General features: G+C 39.2%; 1 protein-coding gene across 3 annotated transcripts; it reads left to right on the top strand.

The window, feature by feature from the left end:
- Window positions 1-7696: 7696 nt before the first annotated feature.
- LOC117484786 (breakpoint cluster region protein-like) lies at window positions 7697-13185 on the top strand. Of its 3 annotated transcripts, none has more exons than XM_034133220.1 (4): window positions 7697-7797; window positions 8432-8754; window positions 10023-10607; window positions 12593-13185. In XM_034133220.1, the coding sequence occupies exons 2-4, from the start codon at window positions 8478-8480 to the stop codon at window positions 12931-12933; spliced, it is 1203 nt and encodes a 400-aa protein (XP_033989111.1). In that variant the 5' UTR covers window positions 7697-7797; window positions 8432-8477; the 3' UTR covers window positions 12934-13185. The 3 variants fall into 3 exon arrangements, with proteins under 3 accessions (XP_033989111.1, XP_033989110.1, XP_033989109.1); XM_034133219.1 differs by having other exon boundaries at window positions 7697-7827; XM_034133218.1 differs by having other exon boundaries at window positions 7697-7902; window positions 12593-13184.
- Window positions 13186-15361: the final 2176 nt, after the last annotated feature.

Raw genomic sequence — 15361 nt, 5'->3', positions numbered from 1 at the left:
GTCTCCATGCTGAAGTGGGTTCAGGTCTCTGTGTGTTTGCTGACTCTTGATGTGATGCTGTCCATGTGTTCGATCAGATCCAGGACCTTTTATCATCCGAGCCGTCGTCCTGCCGCTGACTCAGCTGCTGGTGCTGCTGGTGACCGTCGGCCTTTACTTCTACTGTAAGGTACGGAAACATGTTGTTGTTGTTCCACTGACTGAATGATAAGGGACTGAAACATGTTGTTGTTCCACTGACTGAATGATAAGGGACTGAAACATGTTGTTGTTCCACTGACTGAATGATAAGGTACTGAAACATGTTGTTGTTCCACTGACTGAATGATAAGGGACTGAAACATGTTGTTGATGTTCCACTGACTGAATGATAAGGTACTGAAACATGTTGTTGTTGTTCCACCACTGAATGATAAGGTACTGAAACATGTTGTTGTTCCACTGACTGAATGATGAGGTACTGAAACATGTTGTTGTTCCACCACTGACTGAATGAAACAGTGTGTGTTATTGAACAGGAGTGATGCAGGAAGTCTCACTGTGTGCTGTCATGTCTCTCCAGGCCACCAGGGGGCGGAGGCCGAGCCGACAGGAGGACATTGAGCTGGATTACCTGGGTGTTCCTGCTGAAGAGGAAGGAGCTCAGGGAGCAGAGTAGCAGCTCCAAGGAGCTCCTCTCACACACATGGGTTTATCAGCTCTTATAGATTTTAACCAACGTTAGAAAATATAGCTTTCACTCTGAAAGTCACCAGCAATGTGTTAGTGCCTCATGTTTCCTGACTTCCTGTCAGCTCCAAGCCAATTGGTTCCCACTGAAGATGAAGATCTTTAAAAAACATCACAAGTTAGTTTTATTTTTAAAAGTCAATGCAGTCGGTGCAGTTTGAAACCAGACACACCAACCCAGGCCGCTCAGGAACTAAGTTGGCCAATGAATGCCATATATTAATGTTCAAATATCCTCTAAAAACAGTGTTACAAAACCCAATGTTTGAATCTAATGTAGTGATTCCTGAGATAACAGGAGGAACGCGTTACAGCGCCACCTAGTGTTAGATTTGTAGACCTCGAGCACAACAAGGGTTTTTGTTATTCTATCAACAAATAAGACAAAGTACAGTTTTTAAAATGTTACGTTTTTCACAACAATTCATCTGATCAGCGAGATAGGATATTTGATCCCCTTGTGGGTCACATGGGTCATTTTAGCAGCAGGGACATATTTAGCTGAACAATATACAAATAGGAATTGAACAAAAGTAAATAGTCCAAACACTTCTTATTTCATAACAATGCAGATGTTTTTTTTATTGAAAAATGTGATTTCAGTAGAATTTAGCTTGATTTTAGTCTGAAGAGATTGTTTGTATAAAAAAAGAAGCTTTTTCAGAGAAATCCGATTATATTTGTAATTTGCCAAAAAGTATAAGATTGTAACTTTTCTTCAAAGTTCTTATTTCACATGTACTGAGCTCAGTTTGTAATCATTTTCAATCATTCAGTATTTTTCTTACATTATATCATTTTTGATGGTATTTCTCTGTATTTTGTAGTAATTTAGCTGTTTTTAAGAACTCCACCTTTTGGAGAGCATTCCCAAATTCATAAGATATTAAATACTAACATGTTGTAATTAAAAATGTACATAATTTGGTAGAAGTTTCCTTTTTAAAAGGTAATGTGCTTTGTTATGTGATCAAGAGATGTGCTTGTTTTTGTATTATTGAGGATTGTACTTATTTCACAAGATGATCAATAATCTGTAATCATTACTTTTGGACTTTTATGAAACATTTTGAATTTCTTTTGAATTTCACTTTTTTCAAAGAATTCAGATTATTTTTGTGATTTAGGATTTTCCCAAATTCAGGAGACTAATTATTTCGTACTTAAAATGTTAACATTGTCCGTAAACAAGTGTTGTGATTTTGGAACCGAGAAATGTTTTTGCTTCATAAGAATTTTGATTGATTTTGTTGTTTTTTGCATTTCTGAAGAATTTAGCTTTCGCCAATTAAGGTTTTTTGATGTGGCTTTTTTTAACAAATGTTGTCATCGCTGTCATTTGCTATGTACCAAAAAAATAATAAAACTTCTTTAATAATCCATGAAACTCTGAGAGTGAGCTGATTTCAAAAGTGTTTCTCCTGGTTTGCTTTGTTTCTGTGTGAGAATTAAACCTCAAGGCTTTAGTTCTAACAGGTTAGTATTGAAATAGCTGATTGATTGATAGCGTACAGCGCCCATAAACTATGGCAGGGGTCTGCAACCTTTTGGACCCCAAAGAGCCATTTTGCCCCCTTTTCCACCCATTTCTTTTGTCTGGAGCCGCAAAACCAACACATTCTCACTTCCAAAAGTCCAACATTATACAATCAAACAAATAAATAAACACAAGGATAATTGTGTCTTATTGTTGAGTAAATAGCAGTGTGTGGTTTAGAAAAGAATACAAAATTAGAAGGAAAAAACGATGAAACAATCCAGATTTCAGTTTTCTGAGCCCCTACTCTCCCCCTAACTGACAGCAACAAAAGTCCGACATTATACAATTAAAATAAAGAAGTAAACACAATAAGTGTGGCTTGATATTGAGTTAGAAAAAGGTTGATAAACGCTGTGAGAATGGGTCTGCGGAGAGCATTTAGCCGCGATCCCAACTGGTCTATTACCAACGTTCAGGGAGCTCTAAGTCAATGGGACTCCCTGATAGTTGGAACTCGACGCTAAAGGGCCCCCCCTTGCGTTGGAAAGTGACGACAGGGACCCTGACATAACGTCAACATAGGCCGAGTTGGGAGTGAGAATGTGTGAGAATGCATGTATTATTTATTACATTAAAGAAAACTGTTAACCTCTAATAATAAACAAAGAACTCGTATAAGGAGAATAAAAAGAAATACACAGGCCTACTTTAAAATAAATGAAACACAGCACTTGGGGAGTCCTCTGCACATTTGAAGGAAATAAATACAATTCAAATGGGCCCACTTTGAAATAAATAAAAAGCTACACACTGTGAAACAGTTCATGTCAGTTCAACTTGCAAATGAAAGTCCACCTGCTGCCTTGGAAAAGCAAATCAAGTCAACTTGAAGACAAACTTTGTTTCAACTCATTAATGCAAGTAAATCTCGTTGATATGACTTAAAGGTTCTAGTTGTATTAACATTGTTTTTTTAAGTTGTTTAACCCTCCTATTGTCTTCGTTCCCCCCCTTACTTTGGTGTTTGCGGTCAAATTTGACCGGTCCTGTTTTAACTGCTATTACATTAAAACAAAAACCATTAATCACCACCAAATGTCATTTAACACCCTTTCAAACTGGGGATGGGCACATAAGGGGGGGAACACATCTAGAGTATGTGTGTGTGTGTGTGTGTGTGTGGTGTGTGTGTGTGTGTGTGTGTGTGTGTGTGTGTGTGTGTGTGTGTGTGTGTGGTGTGTGTGTGTGTGTGTGTGTGTGTGTGTGTGTGGTGTGTGTGTGTGTGTGTGTGTGTGTGTTTTATCTGATCCGGATGGTTACTAATTCCTTTTCTTTATGGCGGGAACACCATGGGTGTTTCAAAGTTGACTAAATCATCCAAAGTTCAATGAAAGTGGTGATCAGCAATTTCTATGTTCAAATGTCTACTGTGAAGGATATCATAAAGCCTTAATGCAATTGAATGTAAAACAAAAAAGTTATGATTGATGAAAGTAGTAAATCGGTCAGATTTGACCCGAAGACAACAGGAGGGTTAAGTTGTTTTAACTTTATACTCAGAGTTGAAACAAATACCAATCTGACATTATTAGAGCAAGGAAACCTTATTGACCTCCTAGTCAAATAAACTCACATTTCAGTCTTATTATAACTCACACTTTCAAGTTCTACATTTATATAACTCATCATTTCAAGTTAAGAAGATTGTAATAATACATTTGTTTCAACTTAGATCTATTAGTTATATTGACTTCTGATTGCAAGTTTATTATTACATAATAATTATTGCAGCAAATGTGTTCAGATATATAACATGTATTTAAAAAAACATGTTATACATCAACTTGAACACGGCATGTACTCGCTACAGGGTGTACTGAGGGTTTGTGACTGCAGACCGGTTCCATGCAGAGAAAGCTACATCACACGGGGACGGGTAAGAACAGAAAAGCATGACATGGGACCTTTAAATAAAAGTGTTGGTTCATTAGGAAAGTTATTATCTCCCAAAGTATATACATTTAGACAATCAAACATTCAGTTCAGGAAAGCATAAGGGTTTACCACCTCTTTGCCCTCTTTTCTTTGTGTGGCCTGCTGACCTGATCTGACCTGACCTGCGCTGTACAAACTACAGATCCATCTCTAGGCTCAGCAGCCCTGTCCCCCCATAAGGCTGAACCTGAACCAGCTGTTCTCCCAACTGAAGGAGGTGAGCAGCATTGTGTTGAATGACATGCCACTTAACATATCTGAAGGGAGACAGGACTACAACATATATATATATCAAAACAAATATCTTTGGGGCCCAATGTGATATATTTTCACGGGGCCCAAAATCCCTGGCGGCACCGCTGCTTAGGATCACACTTTATCAATCCTTTTGATCGTTCAATCCGCACTTTAATCCAAGCATTGCGTCGTAACAAACATTTCTCTCTGCTCCATTCCGTTTCCTTTTATCTTGGCAGGCATCCAACGTATATCCATATCCCGATCAGCTTTAATATCTTCCATCTCATCCATTGTATTAGTCCATTTACTCACGTCCACAACCACACACTTTGGATTCCTAAAGCTTTTAGTCTACTAACCCATCATCCAAGGGTGGTTTTCACTATAAGTAAAAAAGAATTGTTGGACGGACACTATAATTTACAGTTTTTGTGAAATCTGAATTTTCTTTAAAATAAAAAACATCTATATTGATTCTGACTTTTCTACATCCAACTCACAGGTTTATCATTAATTTGAGAACAAAGATTATTAATTTAACCCTTTTAGAAGGGAAGATATGGTCATTTGTTCTGGGAATGTCATTTTCGAGCCTGAGACCTGAAAAACAGGCTCAGGGCTTAACAGGTTAAAAAGCTGTTCATGTTACAAAGTGTTTTTGAGTTTATATGAAGTTACTACTGCAAAAATGTCTGTGTTAATAATGCTTCCAGGTGACAAATGTGTGAGAGTTTGGGGCGAATATGAATTAACACTCGCTCAGAAGTAAAACAAAACATAGTCTCATCTGTTAACCAGAATCCTTGTTAAATCTGTGAAGTTTTATATATATTTGACTTATTACTCTTTATGTTTTATCATATGGATTTAGACCGTTACAAGGCCTTTTCTCACTGATATTATATAGTGTTACTATGCTCTGCCTTTAATACATTATAATGTGTACTTTTATATGAAATAAATGATGGCTCTACGCTGTGTGTAAATATGTTAATATCGTCTGACTAAACAAGAGTATCAACAACACAGATAAATATTACAATTTATTTAAACCAGTGATTTACTGTCTCAATACTGTTGAGTACTGTTTGAGTAAATGTATGGATTTAATTTAATTTTAAATAAAAGTATAAACATGTTTTATTATGTATTATGTATTATAATTATAAAAGTAAAACATAAATACAAAAATTATTTAATTTTTTTTTCACATACTCAAAATAAATAAAGCTTTAAAAATACATAGCCTACAAATAAATCGAGCTTAAAGCACAATAGTATATACATGATACTGGCCTACATATAGTCAATATACAAAGCATTTTTGGTAAATCTCAAAATGCTGTCCTTGAACGCATCCTCTGTACTTATGCTCAGTACATGAACACAGTAAATCTCCATACTAAGTGTTTCGAATAAGTATTTCGGTCCTTTACTTAAGTAAAAGTACAAATACCATGGTCTTAAAATACTGCGTTACAATTAAAAGTCCTGATTTCAAGACTTTGCTTAATTAAAAGTACAAAAGTATAAGAATCAAATCAACTTAAAGCATAAAATGTAAAAATACTTATTATGCGGAATGTAGTGGAGTAAAAAGTATAAAGTAGCATGAAATGGAAATACTTAACACTAGAACCGCCAACGGGGTCAATTTGACCCCGAGCTGTTTTATATTTGATGTAACTTTTTTTCAATAAAATATTAAAGTCTCCCAGTCCGTGACTTTTCCTGAAAGTGTGTTATGTACCACCCTCTGTTGTTAAAAATTGTCAATATGAAGTCAGATTGAAACAATCACCCAACAAATTGCCATTTATACCTATTTCCGCCAAGCGGGTCCCCACCCCTTTTCATATAAACATGTTGTTTATAGCAACGCCTTTTGTCTACTGCGGTTCCTCCTTATAGATTGAGAGATAGATTGAGAGAGAGAGAGATAGATTGAGAGAGAGAGAGATAGATGGATAGATATATTGATAGATAGTTATAGATAGAGAGAGAGAGAGAGAGAGAGAGAGAGAGAGAGAGAGAGAGAGAGAGAGAGAGAGAGAGAGAGAGAGAGAGAGAGAGAGAGAGATAGAGACAGTCTGTAGTGAAGGAGTGTGACAGCTGTGGAGCGAGTTGAAAGTATGCTGGCCGCTGTGTCTAAATAAATAATGCTTCCGGCCCAGCGGGCCATTTATAATGTCGAGCCCTGAGAGTCCACAGATTATATTGGTATACGTTTCATCCCTGTGCGATCAAAACTCTCTGTTCAATAAAAGAACATTTTACCTTGAAAATCAATGCATTCTAATAGCCGGTCAATTTGACCCAGGTGGCGGTGTTAGGTATAAAAAATCTCTGGCGGTCCTAGTGGCAAAAAAGTACTAAAGTACAATACTTGCAGGGCTGCCAACATTTGAGTTCAGCTTGGAGTGAGATCTCTTTTTTTTTGGTGTACAGTGTTACAAATGTATTGAACAAGTACAAACTAGGGTTTCCCATTAATGTACCGGGCGCTACAGTGGAATACGCACATACACAGTGTACCCGCGACTCATACAATGAAGGCTCGATAATCAGCTCACAGCATATAAAATGGCATATAGGTGTAAGCAGAGGTTACAGAAGTATTACTTGAAAATACAAAGTAAATACAGTAAATACACTTGGTTACTTTTATACCACTGTCCATACTTGAATGTACCCGTGAACGCACCTCTCTGTCCTTGAACGCACCTCTCTGTAATTGCAGTCTCTGACCGACAGGTGGCGACATTTCCTCGCAACTCTGCTTCAGGTTGTGACACAATGAATTTTGGGAGGATTAACCAGCTGAGTTTTCAGAGCAAAACTAAAAGCACAAGTGCGAAGTGGGTCCGAAAGAGAGACATATATAAAGCTAAGGGAAAACAAAGGTGGAAATTAAGTTAATTGTAGTCTTTTTGGGGCTAAAAATAGAAGCAGGTAGTTGTTTTTAAAATCAGGATCTCGTTCTCCTTCACCTTCTTGCAAAAAAAATTCCTCTCTCTTCTCTACGACGTTGGACTACGTATGTCTTGCAATGTCAGTTTTTATGCTTTTTTAGATATATTTCTCACAGCTGTCAAGGTGTTTTTCAACATTACCTCAGCTCTGCCTGTAAACTCGCATTTTGACATATTATTGTACGTTTTTTCTTCATGCATTTGCAGTGTAAGCCCCTCCTCTCTTCCTGCTGACTGAGAGAGAGAAGGCAGCAGCAGAGATTCAGTCTGACAGCAAACACAGAGGGGGACACATCTCCAGAGAATAGACGGGCACAAAGAAGGGATTAAATACCAGGAATAAGGATAACAATCGTTTTTTTGTGGACTGCATCAACAGGAGTAAGGAGAGAGGATTTTCTCTTTGTGTTTGTGAGTAAATGCTGCAACTGAAACAGTTTTGACTCACTTTAAAGTGGATTCTACCTCTGGATAACACTATGGAAGGTAAACAGTCAGATCCAGCTTCATGTTTTGATTGAATAGTCTATGTTAGAGGTATAATATTAACACAGTGGCGTTAAGTAACTAAGTACATTTACTCAAATACCTTTTTGAGGGACTTTACATGTTCTGCTACTTCATACTTCTACTCCACTACAGTTCAGAGGTAAATGGTGTACTTCTACTCCACTACATGTATTTAGTTACTTCACAGATGTGGATGAATGATGTGAAATATAATCAAGTGTAAATCAGACTTTAGTTCCACTTGGAGTAAATTCACAAGCTACCCTGCAGTATACAAAGTCATTCAAACTAGCTGCACCTTTACCAGCTTTGAGAACACTTTCATGATCAATCATTATAAAACATATCATATATATTATTCTGAAATGGACCAATCTGCACAATGACTACTTTTACTGTCGCTACTTTCACTATATTTTGATGATAATACTTTTTCTACTTGAGTAACATTTTGAATGCAGGACTTTTATTTGTAACAGAGTATTCCTACGCTTTCTACTTTTAGTACACGATATGAGTACTCCTCCCCCCTCTGAATAATAATAATCATCATGGTGGAGCCGGTGGGGTTTGTGGCTGCATGGAAAGCCCAGTTCCCTGAGTCTGACCCCCCCTCCATGGATCTGGAGTCACTGGGGAACATCGAGCAGGAGCTGGACAAATGCAAGACGTCCATCAGACAACTGGAGAAGGAAGTGAACAAGGAGCGTTTCCGCATGATCTACCTGCAGACTCTGCTGGCCAAAGAGAGGAAATCCTACGATGGGCAGCGGTGGGGATTTAAAAACTCTCCACAGATCAACGATGGAGACCAGCACACAGACACAGGTGGGGACATTAACTTGACATTACCTGGTTGAGCTGGATGTAAGAAGGCAATCGATCATTAGTACCAAATATCAGCCCGATGTTTGCCTGCCAGCTCTGTGAAACAAAGTCTTTGTTATGTCCAGAGGTGGGAAGTAACTAAGTACATTTACTTAAGTAGTGTACTTAAGTGCAATTTAGAGGTACTTGTACTTTACCTGAGTATTTCCATTTTGAGCTACTTCATACTTCTTCTCAACTACATTTAGATAGATACTTTATTCATCCCAAACTGGGAGATTTGTTTGTCACAGCGGCAGATTTGTCCAGCATTACACAAGTTAACAATATTTGAAAGATAGAATAAGAATAAAACATTAACATTAGCAGCAAGTATATACAAATTCACAGTAGAAAGGACATGTATCACTAGGGTAACAATTAAAATAAAGGGAAATTTTACTTCACCCGTTTATTTCACAGCTTCAGCTACTTTTAACAAAATGCATCTCTCAAATTTAAACTAGTGGACTAACTCTTAAAGTCACAAAAGAGTCAAATTATTTAATAATTTTACAAAAAGTCAATCAGAACGTGGTTTGTCTACAGCAGTACAAGTGCTACGTGATGCCACACATTTATCTAGAAATGTCACATGTATAATAATTATGATTATATACACACATAAAGGCAACATTTTGTTGATAATACTTTTGTACTTTTACTTAACCCTCCTGTCGTGTTCAGGTCAAATCTGACCGTTTTACTACTTTCATCAATAATATATATTGTGTTTTACATGTTATTGCCTCAGGGCTTTATGATATCCTCCACAGTAGGCATTAGAACATATCATGTAATTACTGATCACCACTTTCATTGCATTTTGGGTGGTTTTAGTCAACTTTGTAACTCCTATGGTGACCGCCATAGGAAGTGAATGGGTTTATGTTCATCCACCAGATAGTACACACCCACAAATCGACAAGCATGACATTTTCAGTGTCTATTTTCTCTGCAGTTATTCATGTAAACCAGTAACCTGAGACATTGTTTACAGCTTAAAAGGGAGTTAAATAACATTTGGTGATGATTAATGACTTTTGTGTTAATTTAAGAGCAGTTAAAATTGGACTAGGAATACCAAAGTAAGGCGGGAGAAACGAACACAGGAGGAGTACGATTTTGAATGCAGGACTTTTACTTGTAATGAAGTACTTTGACAGTAATGTATTGGTACTTTTTACCCAAGTAAAGCATCTGAACACTTCTTCCACCTCTGCACACAGATGAAGTAAGCAGTAAAGCACATCTGGAGGTGGATGCAGCGTCTCCGAGCAAACAGAAAGATGTTGGTCCAGAGGTTCCTGAGTATCCTCCAAGCACAGGCTCCGTGGCCGCTCTGAGGTCCAACTTTGAGCGCATCAGGAGGGCCAACTCTCACTCTGCAGGGGACGGGAGGGGCCTGTCGGTGATGGAGAAGCCCTTCTACGTGAACATGGAGTACCACCACGAGCGAGGCCTGGTCAAAGTCAATGACAGGGAGGTTTCAGACAAGATCAGCACCCTGGGGAGTCAGGCCATGCAGATGGAGAGGAAACGGTCCCTGCATTCACTTCCTGGGAACCTTTCTGCTGCATCGGGGGACATCAGTAAGGTGCAGAGAGGGAGATCTACGGAGGGAGTCAACGGGGCGTACGAGGAGGTGGGGGGGAGGTCCGAGTGCCAGCCCTACACCAGTGTGTACGTGGGGGGGATGATGGGGGAGGGGGAGCCTCGAGTGATCCACATCCGGGACCACAGCCAGGAGGAGGAGGCTCACCTCACCTGGCCCCGGAGGTCCTACTCTCCAGGGAGCTTCGACGACGTGGGAGGTGAGTGTGGATCTTTTATCATTAAAGGTCCCCTATTATACTGTTTTTCATCAACATATTATAGGTCTCAGATATATACAGAACATGTCTCTGAAGTGTTTGCCTCCAAACACCAAACAGATCATTGCAGCATCCCATAATCCCCTTTGTTTCAGCCCTGTTTCCAAAGTGCTGATTCTCTGTCTGTTACTTTAGATGAAAATAAGGAGCCCCTCCCCACGCCCCTCTGAGAGATATTTGGTTAAAAATAACACAATAGGCGCTTTCACACTGGAGGACAGGAATAGTTCCCGGAACTCTTTAGTTCCGTAACTATCTAGTAGATCGCGTTCACACCGGAATAAGTCCCAAAGGGAGGATTACGCAAATGAAGCCGCTGACGTCACTTCTTCTTCTTCTTCTTCTGCTTTGGGTTTACTGGCAGGCTGCAAACAACTTCACGGCGCATACTGCCACCCGAAGTCCCGAGTAAATCGCCAGAACGCCGACATCTCTTCATCACTCCACCGCTCCCACGTTTTATTTTGTGTTGCCATAAGTTAGTCTCTCTCCGTTGGTGCGCTGGGCTAATGCTAATGCTAATAATGCTAATGCGAGCAAATAAAATGGCTGCTTCACAAAACTTTTAGGAGTTTTACGGGGCGTGGTTTGCAATTCGCCCAGCCAATCAGAAATTGGAACCTTTTCCTCCCCAGGAAAGTACCACCTCTCTAGCAGGGACTGAAAAGGGAGGAAAAGGTTCGAGAAAAAAAGTTCTAGTTCCAGATCTTTTTGGTGTGAACGCAACATCCCAGGAACTATAGGTACTATATCTGGGAAAAGTACTCCGGTGTGAAAGCGCCTAATGGTGCTCTAGGAGGAGATTCAGGTGATAAGGGGTGGGGGGGGGGCCTAATGGTTACACAAGACAAAACCTCGTTATGACATCATAAAGTGTCCAAAATCTGATCAGCTCATTTTCAGACAGGTTTTTATATAAATGGATCAGGACAAAAAGAGAGAGAATCTTTGTTCCTGAAACTTTCAGAACCTCTTTACACAGAGGGGACACATGTTGATGTAGAGGAGACGTGAAGAAGAGGGGACACATGTTGATGAAGAAGAGGGGACACATGTTGATGTAGAAGAGACATGAAGAAGAGGGGACACATGTTGATGTAGGAGAGACATGAAGAAGTGGGGACACATGTTGATGTAGAAGAGACATGAAGAAGAGGGGACACATGTTGATGTAGAAGAGACATGAAGAAGAGGGGACACATGTTGATGGAGAAGAGACATGAAGAAGAGGGGACACATGTTGATGTAGAAGAGACATGAAGAAGAGGGGACACATGGTGATGTAGAAGAGACATGAAGAAGAGGGGACACATGTTGATGTAGAAGAGACATGAAGAAGTGGGGACACATGTTGATGTAGAAGAGACATGAAGAAGAGGGGACACATGTTGATGTAGAAGAGACATGAAGAAGTGGGGACACATGTTGATGTAGAAGAGACATGAAGAAGAGGGGACACATGTTGATGAAGAAGAGACATGAAGAAGAGGGGACACATGTTGATGTAGAAGAGACATGAAGAAGAGGGGACACATGTTGATGTAGAAGAGACATGAAGAAGAGGGGACACATGTTGATGGAGAAGAGACATGAAGAAGAGGGGACACATGTTGATGTAGAAGAGACATGAAGAAGAGGGGACACATGGTGATGTAGAAGAGACATGAAGAAGAGGGGACACATGTTGATGTAGAAGAGACATGAAGAAGTGGGGACACATGTTGATGTAGAAGAGACATGAAGAAGAGGGGACACATGTTGATGTAGAAGAGACATGAAGAAGAGGGGACACATGTTGATGTAGAAGAGACATGAAGAAGTGGGTTTTGCATAATAGGTGACCTTTAAAATAACTGGAATGTGTGGAATAAACAAATCTATATAAACATTGTGATGAATCTTGATTTTTTCCCCCCCCCCGTTAGGTGGAGGCTACACGCCGGACTGCAGCTCCAACGAGAACCTGACCTCCAGCGAGGAGGACTTCTCGTCGGGTCCGTCCAGCCTCATATCCCCAAGCCCCTCCACCTTCCCCCTATACCGGGAGAAGAGCCGCTCCCCCTCCCTCGGCAGCAGCAGCCCCCCCACCCCGCTGGCTCAGAAACGCCTGAAGCAGCAGGGGGTCGTCTGCGAGGCCGCCGTCATCGGGGTCCGCAAGACGGGAAAGATCTGGAGCGGAGACGGAGAATCCAACACCTCCAGCAGGAACTCCCAGGACCACAGTGGGCAGGATCTGGGTAAGAGACACCACACAGAGCATTACTGAGGACTTTTATTTGGAAGGATTATTATATTAACAGAACAGTATTATATTGGTGCGGGGAAATCATTGTATCGCGAGATTTGGAGTTATATATTGCTATTATTCTGATATTTGGATTTGAGGCCCATTATTTTCATGGATTTTGGATATCCTAAGTGTTGATTTACTTTGTTTAAAGGCTGCGTTAAAGTACAGTGATGTAGTAGTGGCAATATTTTATTGATACGCAGATTTATTTAACATTTGATGGGTATCAACTGTACACTGGACCAAAACAAAATCGTATCCGGTTCAAATATAGCGTTATAAAGCACCAACATCTAAAAAAGTGCATGGTAAAAATGGATAAAAAGTACATTTAGGACATCTTCTGGAAGCATGCTCAAAGGGAATACAACACAGTCACAGTTGACAGGAGGATGTTTACATTAATTACAATTACATTTCATTTTTCTATGGGTTTGAAAATGTTGGAGACATTTGGGGAAATGGAAATGCACAACTGAACCAAATATATAACCTAGTTCTGCAGTTTCTATACATTTTATTGTCGGTAATGTTACATATAACACCTTCATTTAATCCGATGTTTTATATTGTCTCACATCCTTTATCCCTATTAGAAGGTCAGAGATATTAACCCCTTCCTCGTTTAGCATGATTAGCATGTGTAAAAGCTCCCATGGTTAGTTGGGAGTGACAACATGGACTTTCACTGCTTCCTCACAGGAACCCAGTGGCTCTGCACTTCTTTCAGGAGTGTTTTCTTTATCCTTTTCTCTTTCCCACCCCCTTCTGCTCTTCACTGCCGAGTGCTCACAGAGAACAGCTCACAGAGAACAGCTCACAGAGAACAGCTCACAGAGAACAGCTCACAGAGAACAGCTCACAGAGACATGACTGCCCTCCGGCCTCCAGCTCTGTCCACCCTGAGTGTTTTTGTGTCAGCGCCATGGGCGTAGGAAGCATCCTGAATGTGGGGGGGACATTTTTAACGGGGGGTGTTGGGGCGAAAAAAAATATAGATTTCCTGTATTCTGGTGCATTTTAACAGGTGGTTTGATACTTTTATGTGGCTATACTAGCATGAGGGAAATGATGGGTACATTTTGTAATTTCATCCAGTAGTAAAGAAAGGAAACATATTTGATTATTAATTCAGAGCCGTCTTTGAATTAATAAAAAGCAGTTTAAATGCCCATTTTTTGTACATTTATATACAACAATAATTATTTGTGAGTGCATTGAGAGATATTGTTGTGGAGAGTCATTTATATATAAATCGCAAAATACATTTGTGAATCCTTCTGTGAGCATTTATTCATATTGAGACTGATCTGACTCCATACGGTTGTTAAGTTCACCTAGGAATGGTATCATTGACTTAAATGTTCAAATAAATGTTGCTCTTCTGTCTATATTGGTCATATGATGCCCCTTGACTGAAATGTTTCCTGTTCAATATCCCCACTGATTTCCTTAAAATCCTGGGATGAGAGTCCACATCACAATTTACTCTCAACTGTCATTTCCCTTTCATCACTCACCTCAGCAATGGACCTCTCTTCACTGTCCCTGTATTCTGCCTCTGACTCACTCTCAAGTGCCTAGATGTCAAGAGAGGTGGTGAAGTGATAATTATTTATTGAGCAGTATATTCTTTCACATTGAATCATAACAAGTCATACTGAATGTAAATACAACTGACTCTAAAGTAAGTCCCAGTCTGTGACATTGGACATTTTGAAGACTCAAAGTCCCAAGCAGTAGGTAGAATATTAGCTAGTCTATGTAATGTGCACAGAAAATAAATAGTTAACTGAATACTGGGATGGAAATAGCCTATAAGCACTCAGTAAAATATAAACACACACAAAAAGCTTCTGAATGATAAGAAGTATAATTAAAACATAATGCACATTACCATTTTGAGAGAGAGTACCTAAGTTAAAGAACTCAGAAAAGAATCTCTTATCGAACTGAGGCTCCATGCTCCTTCAGCTTCATAAACGGACACAAATAGCTTTCAACTGATTGCAATGTATTCCCAGCACAGATTAGTTATTATTACATAGAGTATTGCTCAGATTAGTTATTATTACATAGATTATTGCACAGATTAATTATTATTACATAGAGTATTGCTCAGATTAGTTATTATTACATAGAGTATTGATCAGATTAATTATTATTACATAGAGTATTGATCAGATTAGTTATTATTACATAGAGTATTGCTCAGATTCATTATTATTACATAGAGTATTGATCAGATTAGTTATTATTACATAGAGTATTGCTCAGATTAGTTATTATTATTACATAGAGTATTGCTCCGATTAGTTATTATTACATAGAGTATTGATCAGATTAGTTATTATTACATAGAGTATAGCTCAGATTAGTTATTATTACATAGAGTATTGCTCAG

The sequence above is a fragment of the Trematomus bernacchii genome, unplaced genomic scaffold (assembly GCF_902827165.1).
Source record: "Trematomus bernacchii unplaced genomic scaffold, fTreBer1.1, whole genome shotgun sequence".
Taxonomy (NCBI): Eukaryota; Metazoa; Chordata; class Actinopteri; order Perciformes; family Nototheniidae; genus Trematomus; species Trematomus bernacchii.
This window is presented reverse-complemented; position numbering and strand designations above follow the sequence as displayed.